Source organism: Rhinolophus hipposideros (genome assembly GCF_964194185.1).
Source record: "Rhinolophus hipposideros genome assembly, chromosome: 24".
Classification (NCBI taxonomy): Eukaryota; Metazoa; Chordata; class Mammalia; order Chiroptera; family Rhinolophidae; genus Rhinolophus; species Rhinolophus hipposideros.
In genome coordinates, this window is record NC_138070.1 from 13,180,130 (window position 1) to 13,205,289 (window position 25,160).

At 42.5% G+C, this 25,160-nt stretch overlaps 1 protein-coding gene across 1 annotated transcript in view; it reads right to left on the bottom strand.

Annotated features, from left to right (window-relative positions):
- Positions 1-21,568: 21,568 nt before the first annotated feature.
- Positions 21,569-25,160, bottom strand: part of SPPL3 (signal peptide peptidase like 3) — a 28,010-nt gene continuing 24,418 nt past the window's right edge. The window contains exon 9 of the mRNA XM_081036962.1: positions 21,569-22,797. Coding sequence (XP_080893088.1) covers positions 22,726-22,797 — 72 coding nt within the window. The 3' untranslated portion in view covers positions 21,569-22,725. The remainder of the gene's footprint in view (positions 22,798-25,160) is intronic.

Here is a 25,160-nt window from a genome sequence, read left to right on the forward strand (position 1 = left end):
TGGTCTTCTGAGGGGCCAGTGCTAGACTGGGAGCCCAGTAGTGGTCTCCGTTGCTGACCAGTTGGACAGTCAGCGGCAGCTAGATTGGTCCTGATAAGTGGGCATCTGTTCTGTTGGGGCATATGTGTGCTCCGCCACTATGGCCGTTTCGTTCATCTACCTGTTGTGCCAGTTCTAGGGTGGCCGATGTGAATGCTGGCTAGTGTTGACGTGCTGAGTCCATTTGTCTGCTTGTTGTTCAGGGCCTGTGCCTCGGTGGATGGCCTGTGTGTGTGCGTGCGTGTGCGTGTGTGTGTGTGTGTGTGTGTTTCAGAGGTTCCGTTTGGTCTTCCCACCATGATAGCACTTATTCCACACCCAGGGACCCAACGTGGGGGGCACTTCAACTGCCAAGTATATCGACACCGATTACACATGCAGTGACTGGAGCAGTGACCTTTAGGGGACTTCACAGACCCAGTGCACCTACTGTGAGCTGGGCTTCGTGGGGGCTCCGTGTGGTGCCTGAACCTGTGAGCCCCGCTTGAACAAGGGTTACTGTGATGACACAGGAGGCCCCCGGATATCACTGTCAACTCAGACCCTGTATCCTGTGGTCCTTGAAATGTCGGCTTATTTCCCTCTTCCCCAGGGTACAGTCACCCAAGTAACTGGCGAGGCTTCCTCTGGGGAGGGACTGGGGAGAATTCGCGTAGTTTGCATATCTGCCGTGATGTTATACAGGGGCTTCCTCCTGGGGACCCGGCCCCTTTTCCAACCAGTGTGGGTCCCAGGTCTGAAAATTGGCTCAGGTCAGAGTAGTCATCACATAAAAGTCTCTTTGAAGAGATTAAATGTGTGGCTCAGCTCCCTTCAGTCATCTCAGCAGAAGCTAAAAATAGAGACGTGATTATCTAGGAAAGGACTGTCTGTGGATGAGCCGCCTCTCCTGGCTGGCGTCCCTGTGACTTACATGGTGACCCACTGCTAGCTGGACCGAAACGGGCAGAGTACAAAGTGAAGCGAGCACTGGACCCCCTTCCAAAAGTCTGCAGGCAGGAAACAGACGGACAAAATTGCTTAGCCGCAAACTCGCTACAGTTCAGAAAAGGGGAAGGATGACGTGGGGTGTGGAGTGGTGAGCCCGGCGGGTGGAGGCTTATTCCCAGGCCTTGAAACCTAAGGGAATCGGCCCAGCTGGATTTCAGAATTGCTTGGGACCGTGACTCCTTTTCCCTTTCCACTTTCTTCCCTATTGAATGTCTCTACTTGTCATCCTACACCTGTCCTACCATTATATTTTGAGAGAAGATAAACTGTTTTTCTAGTTTCACAGCTCCACCCTTGGAGAGAAATCGTGCCCCAGGACAGAACCTCCTAAGAGCCTGACTCATGTGAATGTTGGAGATGATGAGATTTGGGACTTTTAAGTTGGCCAAGATTTAGTTGCGATTCTGGACTTTGGAGTTGATGCCGTAATGGGTTGAGACCTGTGGGGACCTTCATATGGGTGGATGTATTTTGCATGTGGATGGGCGTGAATCTTTTGGGGCCAGGGGTGATTATGGCAGAGCAGCATAATGGCTCCCCAAAGATGTCCACCTCCTAATTCCTGGAACCCGTGGCTATGTGTGTACCTTACATGGACAAATGGACTTGGCAAGTGTGATTAAGGGTGTGGACCTGGAGAATGGGGGCATGTCCTGGATTACCCGGGTGGACCCAAACTAACCCATAAATCCTTAAAAGTAGAGTGACTTTCCGTGCTGTGGTCAGAGAGAGGGAGATGTGACTTTGGAAGAATGGTCAGAGTTGTAACCTTACTAGCGGTGAGGATGGTGGAAGGGGCCAGTGTGGGCAGCGTCTACGAGTCAGAAAGACAAGAACTAGATTCTCCCTTCGAGCTTCCAGAAAGGAACCCAGCACTGCTGACACCATGCTTTTAGTCCAATGATGCTAGTGTTGCACTCTGACCTCCAGAAATGGAAAATAATAGATTTGTATTGTCTTAAGCTGCTGATTTTATGGTCATTCGTTGTAGCAGAAATAGAAACAAAATGGAGGCATGGTATTCTCTTAGCTGCCTCACAACTCCAAGCTCCCCTGACGCCCTCTCGGACCTGGCTGGTCTTAAGCAACTATGCTGCCCTGGGTCTTGCAGTCGGGTGCCACCCCCAGATGACACGACAGGTAACAAGTCCAGCTCTGGGACCACCTCTCCTTCTGTCAGCCCTGGCCCAGCCCTGGCCTGCAGAGGACAGCCACCACTGAACTTTTTAGCAGTGCTTGTCCTTCTCTTCAGGGCATTCCTGATGACCATGGAGAGTGAGGTGTCCTCTGGGTCCCCCTGGAGCACAGAAGGTTCTGGTGGGTCTTCTGGCCTTACACAAAATAGCCAATTCAGCATGCCTGCTTCACTCAGCCTCTTTATTCTTCTACTCGATCCCTTCTAGTTTTTCCAGGTTCGAAGAACTACTGGAACAATAGGGTTGCCATGTCCTGGGTCCTTTCTTGGTTGTTAAGCCCCATGTCCCCAGAAAGTGCTCCTAAGTCAATGAATTATTGCGTATCTGACCTTACAGCCCAGTCTCCTTGATCCAGAACTTTCAAAGTCCCCTCCAGTGTCCCTCCCCTGGCTCCTGCTGGTACGTGCCAGCTGGTTCTCGTTTTAGGAGGTATAATGCTAAAACGGTCCCCAAGATTCCTGCCCCCGGTGCACATGCTCTGTATAGCCCCCTTGACTGTGGCCAGGACCTATGAATGTGATCAGATAGCGCTTCACAATTAGGTTACAGTATCTGGCAAAGGTAAAGGATTCTGCAGATGTAACTACAGCCCCAAGCCAGTTCATTTTGGATTAATCAGAAGGGAGTTTATCCTGGTTGGCTCTTAACCTAATCAGGTGAGCCCTTTTAAACACGCTCTGGAGTTCTCAGACACTTGTTTTGTGCCTTTGAAGAATTAAGCTGCCAAGCTGTGAGGGGAGAGCTTGTGAAAAGGCGAAATGTCAAGGAGCAGACATTAATCAAATAATAGCCCAAATGGCATAAATACTATGCAGGGAAGGAATGGGGTTCTCTGAGAGCATGGAATAGAGGAATCTGAGCTAAAGCAGTGGGTCACAGAAAGCTTCCCTGACAGGGTGCCAGTTGAGCAGAGTTGGCATTAATGAGACAGAGAGCCTGGAGGTGAATAGTCCAGGTCTAGGAAATACCTTGCGCAAATGCCCTGTGGTGGGAGAAGAGTATGGTTTTTAAAGATTGGAGTAACGTCTGGAGGACAGAGAGAAAGAGATGGTGTGAGACAATCTGGAGAGGCAGGGAGGGCCATGTGGGAATGGCCCTGAGGGTCACATAACGGATTTCTGCCTTATCCGGAGAGCAACAGGAAGCCTTGGTCCCCTCTATTCAGAGGGGGTGGTACAAGAATATTTCTATACCTGTGATGTGCAGAGCAGGTGATGAGAGGTGGAAGGGGAAGGTTGGTTCGAGTGAGTTAGGAGGCTCCTGCAATAATCTAGGGGCGAGCTGGTAGTATCTTTTTTATTTTTTTAAGGAGGGCGCAGCTCACAGTGGCCCATGTGGGGATCGAACAGGCAACCTTGGTGTTAATCAGCACCACGCTCTAACCAACTGCCAGCCCACGATGGTAGTTATCTTGGATCAGGGTGGAGACCGAGGTGATGGAGAGAAATGGATGGATCCTGAGGGTATTTAGGTTAAAAGGACAGGAGCCAGTGATGAAGGTAGCGGGTCTGGTCCACTGGACAGATGGTGGCTTCGTTGCTGCAGAAGAGACTGGTGTTGGGAAAGCGCAAGATCTATGTTGGCCTTTCTCTCTCCACGTGTTTTTTCCTGCTTGCATTGTCAAAGACGGAAAGAGATGATGGAGTTCTGCAACTACATTTTTATTTCTATCAATTCTTGTCTTGAGTTTTTGCTTATATGGTTTGATATGTTTGACAGTAAAGGTTCATAACTTTACTTTGAATTATTGAAATGGTAACTGAAAACACTCGTCAAGCATTCACAATTATGGACAGTCCCTGTGTAGGCCCCCCCACCACGTTCCCCTCTCTAAAAGTAACCCCGATTCACGGCTTGGGTTGGATAATGAAATATTCAGTGTGGATGATGGGATTCACCTTTTTGAAACACTTTTGTTGTGCTTAATGCTTTTTACCAAAATTTGGCTTGGTTGGATGTGAATATCATGCCCCTGCTTTCTCTTCATGCGTATTTTCTTGGTCCATCTTTGTTCGAACTTTACTTTGGAACTTTGTGAGTCACTTACGCGTATAAGTGGTTGTTGGATTTATCTTTTTGGTCAAATATTATTTTTTTTCTTCTAATTAAATTTATTCCACTTACATTAATTCCAGATTCTTTTTTTTTTTTTTAATTCCAGATTCTTGATCTTAACTTTCGCCTTTTTCATATTATCCCCTTTCTTATGCTTCAATCTTGTTTTCTTTGCTTTTCATTTTTTGCTATAATGTCTTCCCCTGGGTAATTTGGAAAATTAAGGCATTTTTAGTTCTTCTAGTTGCAATCTTCAGCTTTAACTAATAGACTTAGGCCTGTATTTCCAGTTTCTTGCCTTCAAAAATGTTATTTTGGATATTGACAGGATATTGACTTCTCCCAGAAGGAAATAACCGTGCATTTCTGCTTCCTCCTTTGCCTTCCACCTCACACGTTTGCTAGTGCAGCCCTGGGTCTTTGCCCCAGTCGATTTTACCACATCATATGTTATCTACTTCAGGAATGATGACAAATGACATTTTTTTACCTTAATTTCCTTCCGCGGAAAAAAGGGGGAGGTAGGTCTGTCTTCACAGGAGTAGGACTGGCCTGAGGCACCTTTGCCCCGAGAGGAGGGTGTCTGGGACGAGTTGGGCAGCCTCGTCCAGCCCCCGGTAAGCACCGGCCAAGAGCCTGGCCTGTGGCCTGGAGTTTGTGGTCAACAGCAGGGCTTTCTTGGGGACATGGACCCCACCTGGTGTATACTCGCTCTTTCCTGCCTCCAGGCCTTGCACTGAATATTCCCACTGCCTGGCAAAATTTTCTTGTAATACAGATTTTTATTACTTGATGCAGGCATGACTTTAAAAACAATGAAAGCGCCCACAGTGAAGTCTGTCTCTTTCCTACCCGCTTCCCCGCTAGCAGTGTCTATTACCCATCCTTATAGCTTCCCCGAGACATCTGAGCAAGGATGAGGCTTCTGTCCGTATCACTTTCAGAAACAGGCCCACAGTGGCCTGCACCTTGCTTTTTCCAGTGAACAATGTATCTTGAAGATCCCCAGATGTTAGCATTTGTTAGATCTGCCTTGTGCTTTGTAGTAGCTTCCTCGTATTCATTTTTATGGATGTACCATGATTTCAGTCTACTGACTTGAGGACATTTTTATCAGTTCTTATATACCACAGCAATGACCGTACAGAGCATTCTTGGCACATGGTGACATTACGTGTTAGCTTTTATCCTCCTTCTCTTCTAATGCTCAGAGCAAGCCTCGGTGGCAGGCGCTGTTATTTCCATCTGGAATTCCTAGTAGCTGCAACCCAGACCTTCACATTCTGTCTTCTCTGTTTCTTAATCTCTTTTCATACTTCCATCTCTGTGCTACAATCTGGATAATTTCCTCAGCTCTCTGTAGGTTTAGTAATTCAGTCTGTTTATTTAGTCCATCCGTTATATTTTGTTGTGGTTACTTTAGAATTTGGACATGTATTTTCATATCTAAAGGATTTTAAGGATACTTACAAGCATAAGCATATACAAGATAAAAAAAATCTGACAATGTCAGTGATAGTTGATTAAAACAATACTTAGGGGGATCATGAGCAAAATTCATCCCTGCACAACCCAAAATATGGATTTCTGAAGAAACATTTTTTTTCTCACCCTCCTATCTTATGCTGATTTCTTTCTTTCAATATTAAGTATGATGTTGGTTTTAAGTCAGTTTTGTAGGTGCCCTTTATCCAATTGAGTTAGTTCTTTTCTATTGCTCATTTGCTGAAGGTTTTTATGATGAATGAATGTCAGATTTTGTTAAATGTTTTTTTTGTTGTTTTTGTTTTCAATTGAAGAATATTGGGGAACAGTGTGTTGTTTCTCCAGGCCTCATCAGCTCCAAGTCGTTGTCCTAGGTTGTGGAGGGCGCAGCTCAGCTCCAAGTCCAGTCGCTGGGTTCAATCTTAGTTGCAGGGGACGCAGCCCATCATCCCATGCGGGAATTGAACCGGCAACCTTGTTGTTAAGAGCTTCGCTCTAACCAACAGAGCCATCTGGCTGCCCCGTTAGATGCTTTTTCTGCATCTTTTTTCCCCCTTTTCAGTCTGTTGATGTGAATGACACTGATTATTCTTTGAAAGCTAAGCCAATCTTGAAATCATGGAATAAATCCCACTTGGTTGTGATATCTTTTTTTTTTAATATGTTGTTGGGTTCAATTTGCTAAAATTTTGTTAAGAATTCTTATGTCTAAGTTCATGAGGGCTACTGGTCTGTAGTTTTCTTATAATGTCTTTCTAGTTTTAGTATCAGAGAAATGCCCCCATAGAGGCAGTATTTTATTCTCTTCATCTTTCTGCCAGAATTTTGTAGAATTAGTAGTATTTCCTTAAATATTTGGTAGAATTCACCATTGAAGACATCTAGGCCTGGAGTTTGCGTTGTGGGAAGATTTTAAACTATAAATTCAATTTAATAGATATAGGGCTATTCAGGTTATCTATTACCTCTTCACTGAGCTTTGTAGTTATTGTCTTTCAAAGCATTTTTCCATTTCAATTAAATTCTCAAATGTATTGGCATATACTTGTTTGTAATATTATACTAATATCCTTTTAATATCTGTAGAATCAGTAGGGATATGCCCACTCTCATTCCTGATATTGATAATTTGTGTCTCTCCCCTTCTAATCAGTATGGTTAAGTGTTTATGGATTTTATTGCTCTTCTCAAAGAATCAGCTTTTGGTGTAATTAACTTTTCTCTATTATATTTCTATATTTGATTTCAGTGATATTGCTCCTTTTATCTTTATTATTTCCTCTTGTGCTTACTTTGAGTTTAATTTGGTCTTCTATTTGTTAAGGTAGAAACTTAGGTAATTTATTTGAGACTTGTCTTCACTTCACATATGAGCATTTAATGTTATAAATTCCCTCCAGGCAGTGCTTTGGCAGTGCCCCACAAGTGTGACACGTCATGTTTTCATTTTCTTTCCATTCAAAATGTTTTTTTCTAGTTTCTCCTGTTATTGTTTTCCCCTTTCTGAATCCATGGGTTATTTAGAAGTGAGTTATGGTGCAGTGAACGTGAGCGTGCAGAGATCTTTTTAAGTTAGTGTTTTTGCTTTGGATAAATACCCATAAGTGGAATTGCTTGATCATATGGTAGTTTTGCTTTGTTTTGAAGGTTTTGAGGAATCTCTGTACTGTTTTCTAGAGTGGCTGCATCAATTTACATTCCCACCTAATGTGCACAAGGTTTCCCTTTTGTCCACATCCTCACCAACACTTGTTATTTCTAGTCTTTTTGGTGATAGCCCTTCTAACCGGTGTAAGGTGATACCTCATTGTAGTTTTGATTTGCGTTTCCCTGTTGAGTAATTATGTAGAGCATCTTTTCATGTACCTGTTGGCCATCTGTTTTGTCTTCTTTGGAAAAATGTGTAATTTAGGTCTTCTGCCTATTTTAAAAATCAGATTGTTTGACTTTTTGCTATTGAGTTGTATGAATTCTTTATATATTTTGATATTCCTTATCAGATATGATTTTGCAAATATTTCTCCCATTGAATAGGTTGCCTTTTCCTTTGATTGGTAGTTTCCTTTGCTGTGCAAAGCTTTTTAGTTTGATGTGGTCCCCCTTGTTTGTTTTTACTTTTGTTGCTTTTGGTGTCACGGTCCAAAATCATTAAGACCTATGTCGAGGAGCCTGTATTTTCTTCTAGGAGTTTTATGGTTTCGGGTCCTACATTTAAGTCTTTAATTTTGAATTAATTTTTCGTGTGTGGTGTAAGATAGTGGTCCAGTTTCATTCTTTTGCATGTGGCTGCCCAGTTTTCCCAACACCATCTATTGAAAAGACTGTCCTTTCCCACATTGTTTATTCTTGGCTCCTTTGTTTTAAGTTGGCTATACATGTATGGGTTTATTTCTGGACTCTCTATTCTTTTCCATAGCTCTATGTGTTTGTTTTTATGCAAATACCATATTGTTTTAATGTAGTGTGAAATCAGGGAGTATGATGCCTCCGGGTTTATTCTTGTTTCTCAAGATTGCTCTGTCTATTTGAGATCTTTTATGGTTCCATACGAATTTTAGGATTGTTTGTTCTATTTCTATGATAAATACCATTGGAATTTTGATAGGGATTGCATGGAATCTGTATAGTGCTTTGGGTACTATGGACATTTTAACAACATTAATTCTTTCCATCTGTGAGCACAGAATATCTTTCCTTCTATTTCTGTCATCTTTCTTTGATTAATGTTACATAGGGTTCAATCTACAGGTCTTTTACCTCCTTGGTTAAATTTTATTCCTATGTATTTTATTCTTTCTGATGTAATTATAAATGGGATTTTCTTAATTTCTCCTGATAGTTCATTATTAGTGTATAGAAATGCAACAGATTTTTCTGTATTGATTTTGTCTTGCAACTTTACTGAATTGATTAGTTCTAACAGTTTTTTTGGAGTTTTTAGGGGTTTTGTATATATATCATGGCATCTGCAAATAGTGAGTTTTACTTCTTTTCCAGTTCAGATGCCTTGAATTTCTTTAGTTTCGTCTGATCGCTGTGGCCAGGACTTCCAATACCATGTTGAATAAAAGTGGCCAGAACGAGCATCCTTGTCTTGTTCCTGATAGCAGAGGGAAAGCTTGCAGCTTTTCACCATTCGGTGTGATGTTAAGCTATGGGCTTGTCATAGATCACCTCCATTATGTTGAGGTACATTCCTTCTATACCTGCTTTGTTGAGTGTTTCTATTACTGTGTTTCCCGGAAAATAAGACCCTAGCTGGACCATCAGCTCTAATGCGACTTTCGGAGCAAAAATTACTGTCAGAGCCGGTCATACAGTGTAAGTAGATGTTGAACTTTGTCAAGTGTTTGTTTTGCATTTACTGCGGGGATTATATGATCCCCCATCCCTTTTATTAATGCGGTGGCGCACACTGACTGATTTGCAGGTGTTGACTCATCCTTGTATCCTTGGAATGAATCCCACTTGATCATGGTGTATGAGCCCTTTAATAATGTATTGTTGAATTCTGTTTGCTAATATTTTGTTGAGGATTTTTCCATCTGTGTTCATCAGGGATAGTAGGCTCTAATTTTCTTGTGGCATCGTCGTCTGATTTCGGTATCAGGGTAGTGCTGACCTTGTAAAATGAGTTTGTTAAGAGTTCCCTCCTGGCTACATATATATATATATATATATATATATATATATATATATATATATATATATATATAATCATCTATTTGATCAACAATTTGATTAAAATGTACCTTAGTGTGGTTTTCCTTATATTTATTATACTTGGAATTCTTTGAACTTCTTGGATTTTGGGGTTTATATTTTTCTCAAAAATTGAAAAACAGTTTTGGAGAAAAATTTGGTCATTATTTCTTTAAATACTTTTTCTATCCCCGCTTTCCTCTGACACTCTAATTACATATGTTAAGCTACTCAATATTGACTTACAGCTCATTGATGCTGTCTTTATTTTTTCCCCGAGTCTCTTTTTCCTCCGTGTTTCATTTTGTATAGTTTCTGTTGCTGTGTCTTCAAGTTCACTGACCTTTTTTTCTGCAATGTCCACTGTGCTGTTCATCCCATTCACTGTATTTTTCATCTCACAGTATTTTTAATTTCTATAATTTTGACTTAGGTATTCTTTATATATCTTCCATTTTTTTCTCTCCTCAATGTGCTCATTTTTAAAACCTTTCTCGACTATATTTGTAATCTTTAAACATTCTTATCTACTAATTCTATCATCTGAATCATTTTGGGAACTGTTTCTATTAATGGATTTTCCTCTCACTTATGGGAGATATTTTCCTGCTTCTTTTCATGCCTGGTAGTTTTTGATTGGATACCAGACATTGTGAATTTTACATTGTTGGATGTTTTATATCACTTATATTGCTTTAAATATTTTTCAGCTTTGCTCTGTGACAGTTACTTGGAAATGGAGTTTTTTTCAAGGATTACTTTTAAGCTTTATTAGATGGCTCCAGAACATCGTTTCATTTATGACTAATTGGCTCCCACCGTTGAAGCCATACCTTTCCGAGAACTCTACTTGTGCCAGGAGGTCTTTTTATTGTGATGTTGGGAGTATGAAATATTCCTGGCCATGTCCGAGCTCGGTGGCTTGTTCAGCCTACTCCTTTCTGCCATTTCTTTCCTTGGCCTTGATGGTTTCTCTCGCACATGCGCTAAAGACAAACTTTTTCAGATCTCTGATGATCTCTCTCTGTCTTTCTCTCTCTCTGAAATTCTCTTTTCTCTTTTATCTTTTCCCATAATTTAGGCATCTTGGCCTCACTGAACTCTGCATTCTCTTTTCCTCAATCCAAAGAAACTTCTGGGTTCTGTGTTGGATTGTCTCCTCTGTTCAATGGGTTGGAAACCCTCTACACATATTAAGTTGGGACAGTTGTAGGGTTTACTTTATTAGCTTCTCTTTTCTGTCCTGTGGTGCCTGCTGTTTGTCTGAAACCTGTTGTTTTACATATTTTGTGTTTTCACTGTTTAAGGTGGAAGGGTAAATATGACCCCTTTTACTCCATTTTGGTCAGAAATGGGTTATCAATCCATTAATATTTAATTATTTATCTGGTTGGATTTACATTGGTTATTTTGCTATGTTTCCTATTTATCCACCTGTGTTTTTGCTTCTCTGTTTCTCTTTTCCTGGCTTCTTTTAATAAAATACTTTTTAGTATTTCATGTAAATTCCTCTATTGGCTTTTTTAGCTATACATTTTGCATTGTATATATTTAAAGTATTTGCCCTAGGGATTAAAATATACATTCTTAACTTTTCACAACCTACTTAGAGTTAACATTTTATTACTTCACAAAAATACAAAAACATTGCAACCGTATGGGTCCATTTGCCCAACAATATATTACGTAGTTGTTGTTATAGGTATTACAGCTTCATACATTATAAACCCCACTGTACAATGTTAAATTATATGTATATTAAAGAAATTAAGAGAAAAATATTTTCTATTTAATCTACATATTTACCATTGCCAGTTGTGTCAGTTATCTATTTCTACATAACAAACTAGCCCATGCATACCTAACTCAGTTTCTTAAAAGACTGATAAACATTTATTACTTTCCACAGTTTCTGTGAGTCAGCAATTGGAATTGTAAGCTTAGCTGGGTGATCCTGGCTTGTGGTTTCTTATGAGATTAAGTCAAAATATTGGCCAGGGTTCCAGTCATTTGAAGGCTTGACCTGGGGGATCTGCTTCCAAGAACTCACATTGCAGCAATTTGATACTGGCTGTTGGCAAGAGACCTATTTCTCACCACGTGGACCTCTCCATACAGCAGCTTGAGTGTCTTCATGACATCTGACTTCTCCCAGTGTGAATGATCCAATAAATTAAGATGGAAATGGCTTTTCTTCTTGTAAATTGAGATATAATTCACATATAAAAATCACCCTTTTAAAGTGTACAGTTCAGTGGTTTTTAGTATATTCACAAATTTGTGGAAACAATACTATGATCTAATCCCAGAATACTTTCATCACCCCCCCTCCAAGGAAATGGTGTACCGTAACTGACATTTTACCCTTCCCATTGCTTCTGGCAACCACTAACCTGTCTCTATGGATCTGCCTGTTTTTGACATTTCATATAAAGGAAATATTTCACATGGTCATTTGTGTCTAGCATCTTATCATGTTTTCAAGGTTCATCCATGTTGCATGTGTCAGTAGTGTATTCCTTTTTATGGCTGAGTAATATTCCATTGATGGACACTCACCATTTTATAATCCCACTAGCAATATGTGAGAGTTCCATTTTCTCCACTTCCTTGCTAATCCTTATTACTGTCTTTTTAAAAAAAATTAGTCATCCTAGTGGGTGTGAAGTAGTATCTCATTGTGGTTTTGATTTGCATTTCCCTGGTGACTAATGGTATTAGTATGTTTTCATGTATTTATGGACCATTTACGTATCTTTGGGAAAATGTCTATTCAAATCTTTTGCCTATTTAATTGAATTATAGTTGAGTTATAAGAGTTCTTTATATATTCTGGATACTAAATCCTTACCAGATATATGATTTATGAGTAATTTCTCCTATTCTTTGGGCTGTCTTTTTACTTTGTTGATTGTATCGTTTAAATCACAAATGGTTTCAATTTTGATGAAGCCTAGTTACCTGTTTTTTTCTGTGGTTGTTTGTGCTTTAGGTGTTACATCTCAGAAACTTTTGCATAGTCCATGGTTATGAAGATTTATACCGATGGCAATGTCTTTTATAACCTAGTCTTGGAAATCACACACTATCACTTCATATTCTGGTGGTCACACAGATCAATGTGGCAGGGGACAATATACAGAACATAAATATCAGGAGGGAACACTGGGGACCACTTTGAAATTACTTGACTGGTTGTCTTATTACTTCCTGTAAGTCTGAATTTCCACCTGGTGTCATTTCCCTTGAGCCTCAAAAACTTGTTTCAGTAATTCTTGTCCTGCAGGTCTGTGGGCAATAATCTTTTAATTATAGTTTATCTGAAAATGTCAATATTTCACCATTTTTGAAGAATGTTTTCACTGGATATAGAATTCTGTCTTGACGTGTTTTACTTTCATAGCTTTAAAGATTTCATTACATTATCTTCTAATCTTTCTTTCTGATGAGAAGTTTGCAGTATTTCATACAATTGTATTTTCATTATCCTATGTCATGTGTCATTTTTATCTTGCTGCTTTCAAGGTTTTCTATTTTCAGTTTCCAGCAGTTTGACTATGAAATTACCGGTGTGGTTTTCTTTGTATTTATTCTGCTTGGGGTCTGCTGTGATTCTTGAACTTTTCCCAAATTTGGCCATTACTTTTTTTTTTTTTTTTAAGTTTTTTTCCCTGCTTAATTCTTTCTCTCTCTTCATTCTGGGATTTCAATTACATATATGTTAGACTGTTTGATGTTGTCTCACATGTTTTCAATCTTTTTTCCCCCCTCTCTATTTTTCAGATTGCATGTCTACTGCTCTATTTTAGGACTTAAAAAACTATGGACAGCCCCAGGTCCAATCTGTTTATCCCCATGAATTTTCTATGGCTGCTTTCACACTGTAATGGCAGAGATGAATTGTAATGGAGACCATAGACCCATAAAGTCTGATCCTTTACAGAAAAGGCTTATAAACCCTGCTTCTTTTTTTTTTTTTTTTTAAAGATTTTATTGGGGAAGGGGAACAGGACTTTATTGGGGAACAGTGTGTACTTCCAGGACTTTTTTTTTTCCAAGTCAAGTTGTTGTCAGTCTTAGTTGTGGAGGGCACAGCTCAGCTCCAGGTCCAGTTGCCATTGCTAGTTGCAGGGGGCGATGCCCACCATCCCTTGTGGGACTCGAGGAATTGAACTGGCAACCTTGTGGTTGAGAGCCCACTGGCCCATGTGGGAATCGAACCGGCAGCCTTCAGAGCCCTAAACCCTGCTTGTTCAAGCTTCATGATTCATCTTCAATGTGCTATTAATCCCATCAACTTAATTTACTTCAGGTGTTATGTACTTTTCAGTTCTAGAATGTTTACTTGGTTCTTTTTGTTACTATTTCTGTGCTGACAATTTTTTTAAAAAATTTTATTGGGGAATATTGGTGAACAGTATGTTTTATCCAGAACCAATCAGCTCCATGTCAAGTTGTTGTTTTCAGTCTAGTTGTGGAGGGTGCGGCTCACTGGCCCATGTGGGAATCGAACTGGCGACGTTGGTTGTTATGAGCACTGTGCTCCAAGCACTAAGCCAACCGGCCACCTGACAATTCTTATTTGTTCATTCATTATAAGCATTTTTCCTTTACATTCTTGGATATGGTTATAATAGTTGCTTTAAAAATCTTGAATTCTGGGCCGGCCCGGTGGCTCAGGCGGTTGGAGCTCTGTGCTCCTAACTCCGAAGGCTGCCGGTTCGATTCCCACATGGGCCAGTGGGCTCTCAACAACAAGGTTGCCAGTTCAACTCCCTCCAAGGGATGGTGGGCTGTGCCCCCTGTAACTAACAATAACAACTGGGCCTGGAGCTGAGCTGTGCCCTCCACATCTAAGATTGAAAGGACAACAACTTGACTTGGAAAAAGTCCTGGAAGTTCACACTGTTCCCCAATAAAGTCCTGTTCCCCTTCCCCAATAAAATATTTAAAAAAAAAAAAAAAATCTTGAATTCTAACATCTGGGTCATTTCAAAGTCTGTTTCCATTAATTGCCTTTTCTTTTGAGTATGGATCACATTTTAGTTTTTATATGTATAGTAACTTTGAAGTATATCCTGGATATTATGAATAATACATTGTGAAAACTCTGAAGAATTTTTTTAAAGCAAGCAGTTAATTTGGCTGAACTCAGACTTAAAACATTGAATTCCCTGTGGTGGGCGGTAGCTGAAATTTTTCAGTTCTTTTAAATGGCTGGAGTCTGCCGTATGAGTGTGTATTCAGGGATCACGGATTTGGGCAGGCTTATACACAGGTGGAGCCCCCCCACCCTCATCTCCTTTCTGGGATTTATTCCTTCACTTTTTCGGTGCTAGGGTCATTCTGAACTCTTTCCTTTGGTTACTGAAGCCACTAAGATTGCAGGTTTCTGTCAGTTTTAAGTATGTCACGTGGTTCCAAATGGGGCCTGTCCTCGGGCAAAAAGCTGTGACTGGGGACACCCAGTGCCATTCCCTTCCATCAGCTCCCCTCGTTTCTCCCCAGTTTGGCTGCTCTTTCAAAATAGTTGTTTTCTGTATTTTGTTGAGAATTTATAGTAGGCATTTGTGGGAGGGTTGGGCGAATAGGAGTTCCTCTACCATTAGCAGAAGAACCCTCTCCACTGCTTTTCAAAAAGCTACTTCATCTATATTTTAAAAAGTTATTTTTAGCAGGAGGATTGGTTTGATTTACAGCCCACCATTACTGGAGCTCAGGACAGCAGGTGACAGTTGTTTTCATGGTTTGTTGTTTTAATGACAGCCGTGGGGGACGTCATCATTTTAATATTGAAAGCTGGTTGCTTTGAATTCCTTGGAGGGATTGTTTGGTCCTGGCTTGCTAGGAGGCATGTGTCCTGGTCCCTCCATCCTGATTAGTGTGAGGCAGTGTCCTGTTAGTGGGAAGTCCACGTTGCTGCAGCATTACTGGGAGGAAAGTCTCTGCACGACCCCTCTGGGCCAGCACAGGGTGCAGGCAGCCAAACTCCAGCTCTTCCCTGCCTCTTAATAGGGTTGGTAACCTCCCACTTCCAAGGACGTTGTTTACACAGTCCGTCCCTGTTGACACAAACTCCCTCACTTTTGTTTAAGCCAAACAAGTCGTGTCTACAAAACCGGGGTGTGATTACCTGGACAATGAGCTCAGGCTCTGGAGGCAGGAAGACTTGAACCAACTTAGCTGACCTTGAAACTGTTTTCTGGTCTGTAAAATGGGGTGATAAATCTGCCCTGCCTATATCATGTCATGAGGTTTTACTAAAAATCTGAAATGATGGACCACCATTTTGGCCCACAAGGTGGAATATACAGCCAGACTGCAGCTATCTTGATTTGCTGTGGGCAGTGGCTGGATTTAAAATGTTCTGGCGCTAGTAGGGATTGATCCATCCTGGAGTGTTTAATGCCTTATCTGTGTTTTCTGACGGTGAGCTCTATCTGCAATTCTGTGATGGGAGGAAGTACAATGGTTAAGGGTTTTGGCCTGTGTTCAGAGCTTATTCTCCCACCTACCTGTTGGTGATCTCAGGGGCTTGTGAGTTCTGTAAAACTGGTGACGGCGTCGCACCTCCCTTGAAGGACTCTTGTGAGGGGTTACTGATGTCTGGCTATCATTTGCTGAGGCCCTGCGTCCAGTTTCCCCATGTTTGATGTGACTCCCTGTCCTAGCCGTCTCAGCTCTCTATGGATCATGGTTCCGTTTCTTCTCCTGGCTTCATGTCCTCCTCCAGTCTGCTAAGCCTGGGGGTTACGTCCTCAGCCACATTATCAAGAGAGGGTCAGGCTGAGGACCCGTCCCAGTTACTGCCAGCCCATTTCCCTGCTCATCGAGACAGGGTCATTCAAGCAGTGACTCAGCTACTTCATCAGTGACACTGCAGCCCTCGTTTCCCCGCCTTGGCCCAGCCGATGGACAATCTCGGAATGCTGTGCTCGTCTGCTCTTGCCCTTTGCCTGGTCTGGCTCCTATCCCTCTCCTGTCTGGGGACTGAGCGGGCCAAGTAGCTTAAACGACACTGCTCTTTATTTAAAAACAGGCTGGGAGTTTGGCCCATCGAGTCTTTTGATCCAAGAGACTGAACAATAAAATAGGCCCTCAAATGACTGACAGGGTAGGCCCTCAAATGACTTCAGCGTCACAGTGTAGTTATCTTTTCCCTCAAAACAAGCAGCAGAGCTCTCAAGTATGCTGAAGTAAAAGAGGGCAGAGGTAGTAACATTTATCATGAAAAAAAAAATCAAAAGTATAGGAAAAAATGTCATCGTTTGCAGAATCGGGTTAGAGGTTGATACTTTGGCATTAAGCAACCAAAATGTTAAGTATCCATTAGGTGGAAGCTATTCCAGTTGAGTAACCTCAAGAGCAAGTTCAGGGCCTCTTGTAGGCCCATGTGCCCTGCACTGGGGACACTTCAAGTTTCTGTTACGAGCATTCTGCTCAGTGTGGGTTGCAAAACCGCCCTAACTGGCCGAAGGTGACCTGTTAAGAATGGCTCCAAGAAGGCCCTAAGGGCTCTGGGAGGTCACCACGGTGAGGCACCCTGGCTGGGTCCTCCCTCAGAGGAACTGTGGCAGTGGAGGGGCTGCCCAGACATCCTCGGACACACAGACGTGGGAACCTCTACATGGACTTCCCCCTCATCCCCCCTTTGTAGCAAGTGCGTCCGCGTGTAGAGGAAAATGTCAGGACACTGGACTGGTCTAGGCTTATGGTAAAGAGCCTGCTCTTGGGGAAGTCACTTGGTATGAGAGCTTAGACTAGGATTAAAATGTCAACACACCTGTCACCCCTCCAAGATGGAAAGCTAACCAGTTTCCTCAGTGATCAAGAGACACTAGGTCGTTTGAATAATGCAAGTGTATATATCTGTTTAAATCGGATTATTTTAATTGTATTCTAACACCATGAAGACTGGTAAATAGTGTATGGAGTACATGAAAACTCAATAGACCAGAATAGTACCTAATATTCATTTAACATTTTATATAAGGCACCTTTATCCCCCTTCCGGATTAAGAAGCAGGCTCAGAGAGGCCCTGTCACTGACCGAAGGTCACATGAGGCTATGTGAGGGGTAAGTGCTGACAGGTACTTTCTCACACACGTGATGGGAGCCATTTTCCTACCTCTCCCTGTTGAGACCTTGTACATTCCCCATGGCTTTAAATACCATTTCTATGCCCAAGACTTCCATTTCGTTTCCTCTTAGTTTTAGCTGCTCTACTGGCTAAGACAGAAGTCTTCTCCTTTCCTATCTTTCTCAGTTTTGGCAATTCATTGTTCTGGTTAAAAGCCGTGGAGTGTCTTCGTCCCCACCCTCTGCATCCAATGTGGCAGCAAGTTCTGTCAATTCTTCCCATGCCCCTGGCCTAGGCCACCTCTCACCTGTAGGACCACATCAGCAAGGGAGAGACCATGGTGAGAGCTGGATGGCAGCAGGGAGACCCACTAAGTGACACCCAGTGGCAGTTGGGGACCAGGGCAGTGGAAGGTGGTGGCGGTGGCAAAGGGTGTTTCTCCCCCCACAGAGCTGCTGGGTGGGCCAGGGCTCCTGGCCCCACCTACTGACAGCCTTGGGGAGGGCATTGTGTTTCTGCCACCTTCACGCTGGCAATGACCATGACTCATCCTGAGAATGCTGGCACCTCAGAGGCCAGGGGTGCACTTCCCTGGACTAGCAAGTCCTCACCTTCTTTTGAAATCAGGTTTCTGCTTCAACTATGAAGGCTGGAACTTAGGTGCACATGGTACACCGCAGGAAATCCAGGGGGCTGAGAGAGCTGTCATTAGAAGGCTGATGGGTAGCTTGCCTGAAGCAAGTCTGTAGGCAAGGCAGAGGAATTGGCACCCAGAGTCTGAGGCTAGAATGCTGGCAAGTGGCCACCTTGCTGCCCTCTCTCCATCGCTTTGTTTTCTGGACACCCACTTCCCATCTTGCATTCCTCACAAGGCAGAAGCCCACGGCCCACAGCTTGGCAGATTTCCCGACTCCCAGTCTCAAGTCTTGCTTCCTTTCCCTAACTGCTTCCCATCCCTTTGTCTTCGTGGGTCAGGGGAAGAATCCCAGGACACGGTGGGGGCTGCAGCAAGCTCTCAGGTGTGTCTGTTTCAGGACCCCTTAGGCCTCCGTCCTCCTGCAGTGGCAACTTTTACAGATTCTACTCAACAGGGGACAGACTTCTTAGAACTTAAGAAACTGACTAGGAAAACTCCAAATGAAAGGAACCATGAACTAAGGCTGAGTGTGCCACACGAGCTTGTAAAACTCGAGTGTCTGAGAGCTCGACAGCACACTGCCATGTGAAGGCCGCTAGAAAGCGCCTGCTAGCTCTGACTTCCCAACCACGTCAGGTCAGTGCGCCTGGGGCTTCTTTCAGTTGTTAGCCATGCATCTGATCAAGTGCTGGCCCGTGTCATTCTGGAGCACCGGGCATCTCCTGTAGCAACGGTCCTGGGAAAAGGAGCCTTTGTGACCCTGCTTTCCAACTTCTCTTAGTTGGACGCACCAGTCAGTCCTGAGAAACTGCTCCCAGCACTGCGACTTACAGCAAGGCCCAGAGTCATACACAGGAAGCTCTGGATGACACTCTCGAGCTCAGTGCTTCGTCGCTGAATAACATGGTGTGTGGGGACAACTGCCACCTGACTCTTCCCACGTCGAGGTGCTGAAGCCCCCCTGCATAAGATCTCTAGAGCAGGGGTCAGGATAGTTGATTTTGTTTCCTGGAGCACCCAGCTCAAGCTGAAACATGACTGACTTAACCTCAAATGGATAGGAAAGGGCTTTGAATTCCACAGGAAAGGTTGAGGAGAAAAATTATGGCCGACACAGTCAAAAAAAATGGGAAATGTGCGGTTCTGGGAGAGGCTCCACACACAAGGAGTCATGCAAATAGAAAGCATCTATAAATTGCATAGAAATGGAAATTTCTAGATTAAAAATGCTCTTACCTGGCATGTCCCTCCCGGAAGAGAGAAAAGGCCCAAGTTCCGTTACCAGACTTGCAGCACTTCAGAAACCTGTGCCAAGGTGTGTTGGGAGCCACTGTCTGGAAGTGAGTTCACTGTTGGAAACTGCCAAAGAAAGGTGACTTTGTGAAGGGACAGGTTGTCCAGGCCAGGATGCGTGGGAAGGCCAGGAAGATGGGCGGGTTTCCTTCAGAGCCTGTACTGTCTGCCCTGCTTCTATGGAGGAGAAATGCAGCTGCCATTCTTGACGAGTGTATTGCATGTATATACAAAAGTGCTACATTCCGAGGCTCTGACGTAAATGTTAGGCTTTACAAAACACAAGTGTCCACATACAACACTGGAGCTGGCTGGCAGTGACCTCAGAGCTGCTATGCAGACACAGCAGATTCTATTTTTAACACTTCACTGGCAAACCACAACTCCCTTCCCTCCACCTGTACAGAGAACCAGTCCTTTTGTTTGTCACGTGGCTAACATAGCTTACCCGTTTAACCAAGGCCTGTGCTGGCAGGCTACAAAGGCAATTCAGATAGTAGCTTCCACTCCCACCCTCCACAAAGGCCCCCAGTTCTAGTTCGGACTGTTCCTACACAGGGAGGTGTGTAGCTGTCTAACCCAGAAAAGGCATCAACTGTAATAATAATAATGGAACATGCTAGGCTTTGGATAAACTTCGCTGTCCTATCTTCATTCGCTCAGATTAGAATGAAGAGTCACTATAACTAAGTGAGCTCCAACACGCAGCATCTGGGGGCAGAACATCAGACCAGTAAGGACGGGGGTCTGCGCTGGAACTTTGGAAACGTGCCTTGCCTAATGCAAAAGAAAAACCCCCCAAACTCGGGATATCCGAGAAACCAGAAAAAATAAGATGAGGACAGTATATCAGGCAGGGGGAGGGGGAGATTATAAGGAGAAAATGAAAGCATGGGCTTTAATTGTAGTCTCTCCCACCCCCAATCAAAACAGCACTACTTCCAGAACGGGAAATTCTAGTGTGTCTGCTGTGGTTAATTTAAAACAAAAGGAGTATTTGCAGTTCCTCCACCAAAGTTTTAAGGGCTTTGAAGGCTAGGAACTGGAATCCAAATTACGTTCAGGAGTCTGGCGGTGGGGGGGATATTTTTCCACCTACTAAATGAGCACAGAAGTGAGGATCACAAAAAACCACATTCCTTCTGTCTGGAGTTTAGTGTTGTTGTTTTTTAATATGAAAAGAAGAATTAAAATGCCCAACTGCCAGGATAATATTTCTAACCATTACTGGCACTTGCCCTTAACCAGAGTCATTCTGGGAGACGCCCCCACCCCCGGATTAGCCATCAGCACCCTGGAGGGCTCAGAAAGCAGAACTGATAAGCAGTGAGTACGGGAATGTATGTTCGGTCTTCACCAAATCCAGAGGCTGTTGTGAGTGCTGTGAACAGAAGCTTCAGTTCTTCCACGCGTCTAGGACTGACCCAGAGCTGGAGATAGACAGGGTCTTGCCATCAGTCTTCTGGAACAGGTAGAGCAGGTGGGTACTAACAACTAAAATTTAAGATGAGGTGACAAAGGCTACAAAGCAGTCATTTATTAAAAAAACAACAAAACAACAAAAAACGAAACAGCCCTCAGCAGGATTCGAAGACACGACAGAGGAATGCACCATCCTGACTGCTTCACGCTCCCAACAACGCGAGGCCAACCGACGTGCCCCGCCTGTGAGCTCTACCCCCTGGGCCTTCGCGCCACGGGAACCACAGCACACCAGTTCATCACACAGGTCAAGGCAGAGGCAGGTCACCTGCAGACGGGAGACACCAGGACACGGCCCGTCTCCAACCCCTGCTGTCAGGAATGCAGGCCAATTCCAGGCTTCTCTCTGCCTCGGAACAATGGGCGAGTTCTTACCAGGCTGGGCTGCTTGGACAAAGGCCAGTGGACACACTCCCACTAGTAACCACCAGAACGCTGGCTCTCCAGCCAAGACCACAACACACGGTCACATTCCAAGGGGACAGTTTGCTCTTTCTACAATTCCTGGAACGTAGGGCGCATCTCAAAGGGGCACGTGACATATGTCCCCAATACCCAGTTGTCACCACAGGTAAACCAAGACTATAATCACAACAGCAAGGACAGAATTGTGTTGTTTTTTCCTTTTTTTTTCTTAAAGGAGTGAGGGCATGGAAAATACAGCACACCAATGAAACAAAATGCCAAAAAAAAAATACAAAACAATAGAAAATAGAAAAATGTATTTACAAGTAGTACATTACTATGATCAGAAAGCACAAAGACACCTGCTGCTATAATACATGCATTGATTCAAGAAGAAAGTACTAAAAGCCCTGCAAGGGAGAAGCCTGTGAAAACAAAAAAAGGGCCAAAAAGGTTTACCTTGTCATCCCTAATTGGCCACACTGATCAGAGCCAAATGTCCTAAAGCCCATGAGTATATCAGTACAAATACTATACTGGTTTTTAACTGCACGTTCAGTTGTGGAGGGAAGGACAGCAGCTTATCCATATACAAGAAAGCCAGAGTCAACGGCTCTGCATGCTAACAATTACAGCAAGGCCCTGTCTGCTACACGGCATGATCTTAGCGGGTTTTAATTTCTGTTTATTCATATAGATCTATGTGCGTGTGTGTATGTATAAAAACCGTGCCCTCATTCACTGCCAACACAACATCTGGGTGGACATGAACAACAATTCTTATGTGTATGTTGTAAGCAGTCACTCAATGTCTGTGGATTGAATAAGTCACTTCACACCACAGAAAATATTTAATAAATCCAAAAAAAGGAAAGAAGGATATAACGACAGAAGAGCTTCTGTCTCAGTTCTCTGAAACTGAGTCCTCCATAGGAAACTGGTCCCAAAGTTCGTGAGGGTTCACTGAAGGAACGTGGATTTGCTACCATTTTTCACCCTTTTAGTGTTCAAAAGGTAGAGAACAACTCCTTGCCGTGGTCAGTTTGAAACAGTCACCTCTCCATCCCCCACAGGTAACAGTCTGGTGCAGATCCGTAAAAACAGGGGAGGAAGGAGCGCTGGGGAGGGCCTGCCACTTCAGGAGGGGCTCCACCTCTACAACGGCAGGAAGAGAAGGAACCAAGCACGGTTCCAGCACCTCGCTCCTGCAAACAAGCTCCCTGCAAATGCAAAATCCAGTCACACGTCAGTTCCTTAAACAGGTACATCTCCGTGTACCAGGCCAACTCTAAGATGAAACAAAACCACTCGTTGACAGAAAAGGACTAAGATGGCCATTCTGGTCACTCTCTGTGATCCATCATACTTCCAGGAATCGGGAGCTGCTGGACTTGGAGTGGAATGGCTCAGACCACATCCGCCGTAGGTCACCCTGGGAAAAAGGAACTTGGCTAAGTTACAACAGGTATCGACAAGTCCTTTCTTATACTTCATCTCAGATTGCTTCGGTGGACAAAGAATATCCAAATGTTACTCACTGAAAAGTAACCCACCATTCTCTGAAGACCTCATTAGGAGAGCTCTTAGGGTCCCCGAGCAGAGCGCTTTTAACATCTCTATCCTGGTGTAAGTTCTATCACTTATGAATCAGATGATCTAGCAAATTAACCTGTCTGTTTCCTTATCTATAAATGGGGACGGTAGGAATCTTGTGAACAAGATAATGCTCTAAGTCTATAGTTTTATCACTTTCTAGTTCTAAACTATTTGTTTCTTATTATTTTTAGATCCCACATTGTCTTTGACTTATTTCACTCAACATAATACCCTCTAGCTCCATGCATATTGGTGCAAACGGCAAGGTTTCTTTTTTTATTGCAGAATAATATCCTGTGTGTGTGTACGACTTGTTTATCCATTCATCTATCGATGGACACCTCGGCTGCTTCCATATCTTGGCTATTACTAGTAAGTCTGCAATGAACACAGGGGTGCATATATATCTTTTAAAATTAGTGTTTCTGTTTTCCTCGGATAAATACCCAGAAGTGGAATTGTTAAATCGTATGGTAGCTCTATTTTTAATTTTTTGAGGAATCTCCATACTGTTTTCCATAGTGGCTGCACTAATTTCCATTCCTACCAACAGTGCAGGAGGGTTCCCTTTTCTCCACATCCTCGCCAGCACTTGTTTGTTGATTTATTAATGATGGCCATTCTGACAGGTGTGAGGTGATACCTCATTGTAGTTTCAATTTGCATTTTTCTGATGATTAGTGACATTGAACATCTTTTCATATGTCTATTGGTCATCTGTATGTCCTCGTTGGAGAAATGTCTATTCATGTCCTCTGCTCATTTTTTAATTGGGTTTTTTTAAAAGTGTTAAGTTGTATGAGTTCTTTATATATTATAGATATTAACCCCTTATCAGATGTATCACTGGTGAATATCTTCTCTCATTCAGTAGGCTGTCTTTTCGTTTTGTTGATGGTTTCCTTTGATGTACAGAAACTTTTTAGTTTGATGTCGTTCCGTTTGTTTTTTTTTCTTTTGTTTCCCTTGCTCGAGGTGATATACCAAAAAAAGATATTGCCAAAGAATTTACTGCTTATGTTTCTCCTAGGTGTCTGTGGTTTCAGGTCTAACATTTAAGTCTTTAATCCATTTTTTTGTTTATTTTTGTGTATGGAGTAAGAAGGTGGTCCACTTTCATTTTTTACATATATATGTCCAGTTTTGCCAACACTACTCATTGAATAGACTGTCTTCACTATATAGTCTTGTTTCCTTTGTTGTAGCTCAACAGACATATAAACAGGGATTGATTTCTAGGCTCTTTATTCCATTGATCTATACATGTTTTTTTATACTACTAGTACCATGCTGTCTTGATTATTGTAGCTTTGTGTAACTGTCTGATATCAGGGAGCATGACACCCCCCACTCCCATTCTTTCTCAAGATTTCTTTGGCTATTTGGGGTCTTTTGTAGTTCCTTATAAATTTTAGGATTAGTTGTTCTAAAGAATGCCTTTGGTATTTTAATAGGGATTGCACTGAATCTGTATATTAGTTTAGGTAGTAAGGACATTTTAACAATTTAATCCTTCTAACCCACCAGCAAGGTATATCTTCTACTTAGTGTAGTTTGTTCAATTTTCTCTTCAGTGTCTTGTAGTTTTCAGAGTACGTCTTTCACCTCTTTGGTTAAACTTATTCCTATCCTAGGTACTTTATACTTTTTGATGCAATTGTAAATGGGATTTTCTTAATTTCTTCTGATCATATGTTATTGGTGTAGAGATACACAACTGATTTCTGTTTATTGATTCTGTATCCAGCAACTTCAGTGAAGTCATTTATTCTAAATTTTTTTTGGTGGAGTCTTTAGGGTTTACTATATATAATATGTCATTTGCAAATAATTAAGAGTTTTATTTCTTCCTTTCCAATTTGGATGCCTTTTATTTCTTTAGTTTTGTCTGACTGCTGTGGCTAGGACTTCCAATACCATACTGAAGAGAACTGGTGACAGTGGGCATCCTTGTTTTGTTCCTGATCTTAGAGGGCTTTCAGCCTTTCACCATTGAGAATATTAACTGTAGGTTAGTCACATATGGCCTTTGTTATGTTGTGATACATTCCGTCTATACCCACTTTGTTTGGAGTTTTTATCATAAAAGGTTGTTGAATTTTGTCAAATACTTTTTCTGCATCTATTGAGATGATCATATGGTTTTTATCCTTTATTTTGTTAATGTGATGTACTGCAGTGATTGATTTATGGATGCTG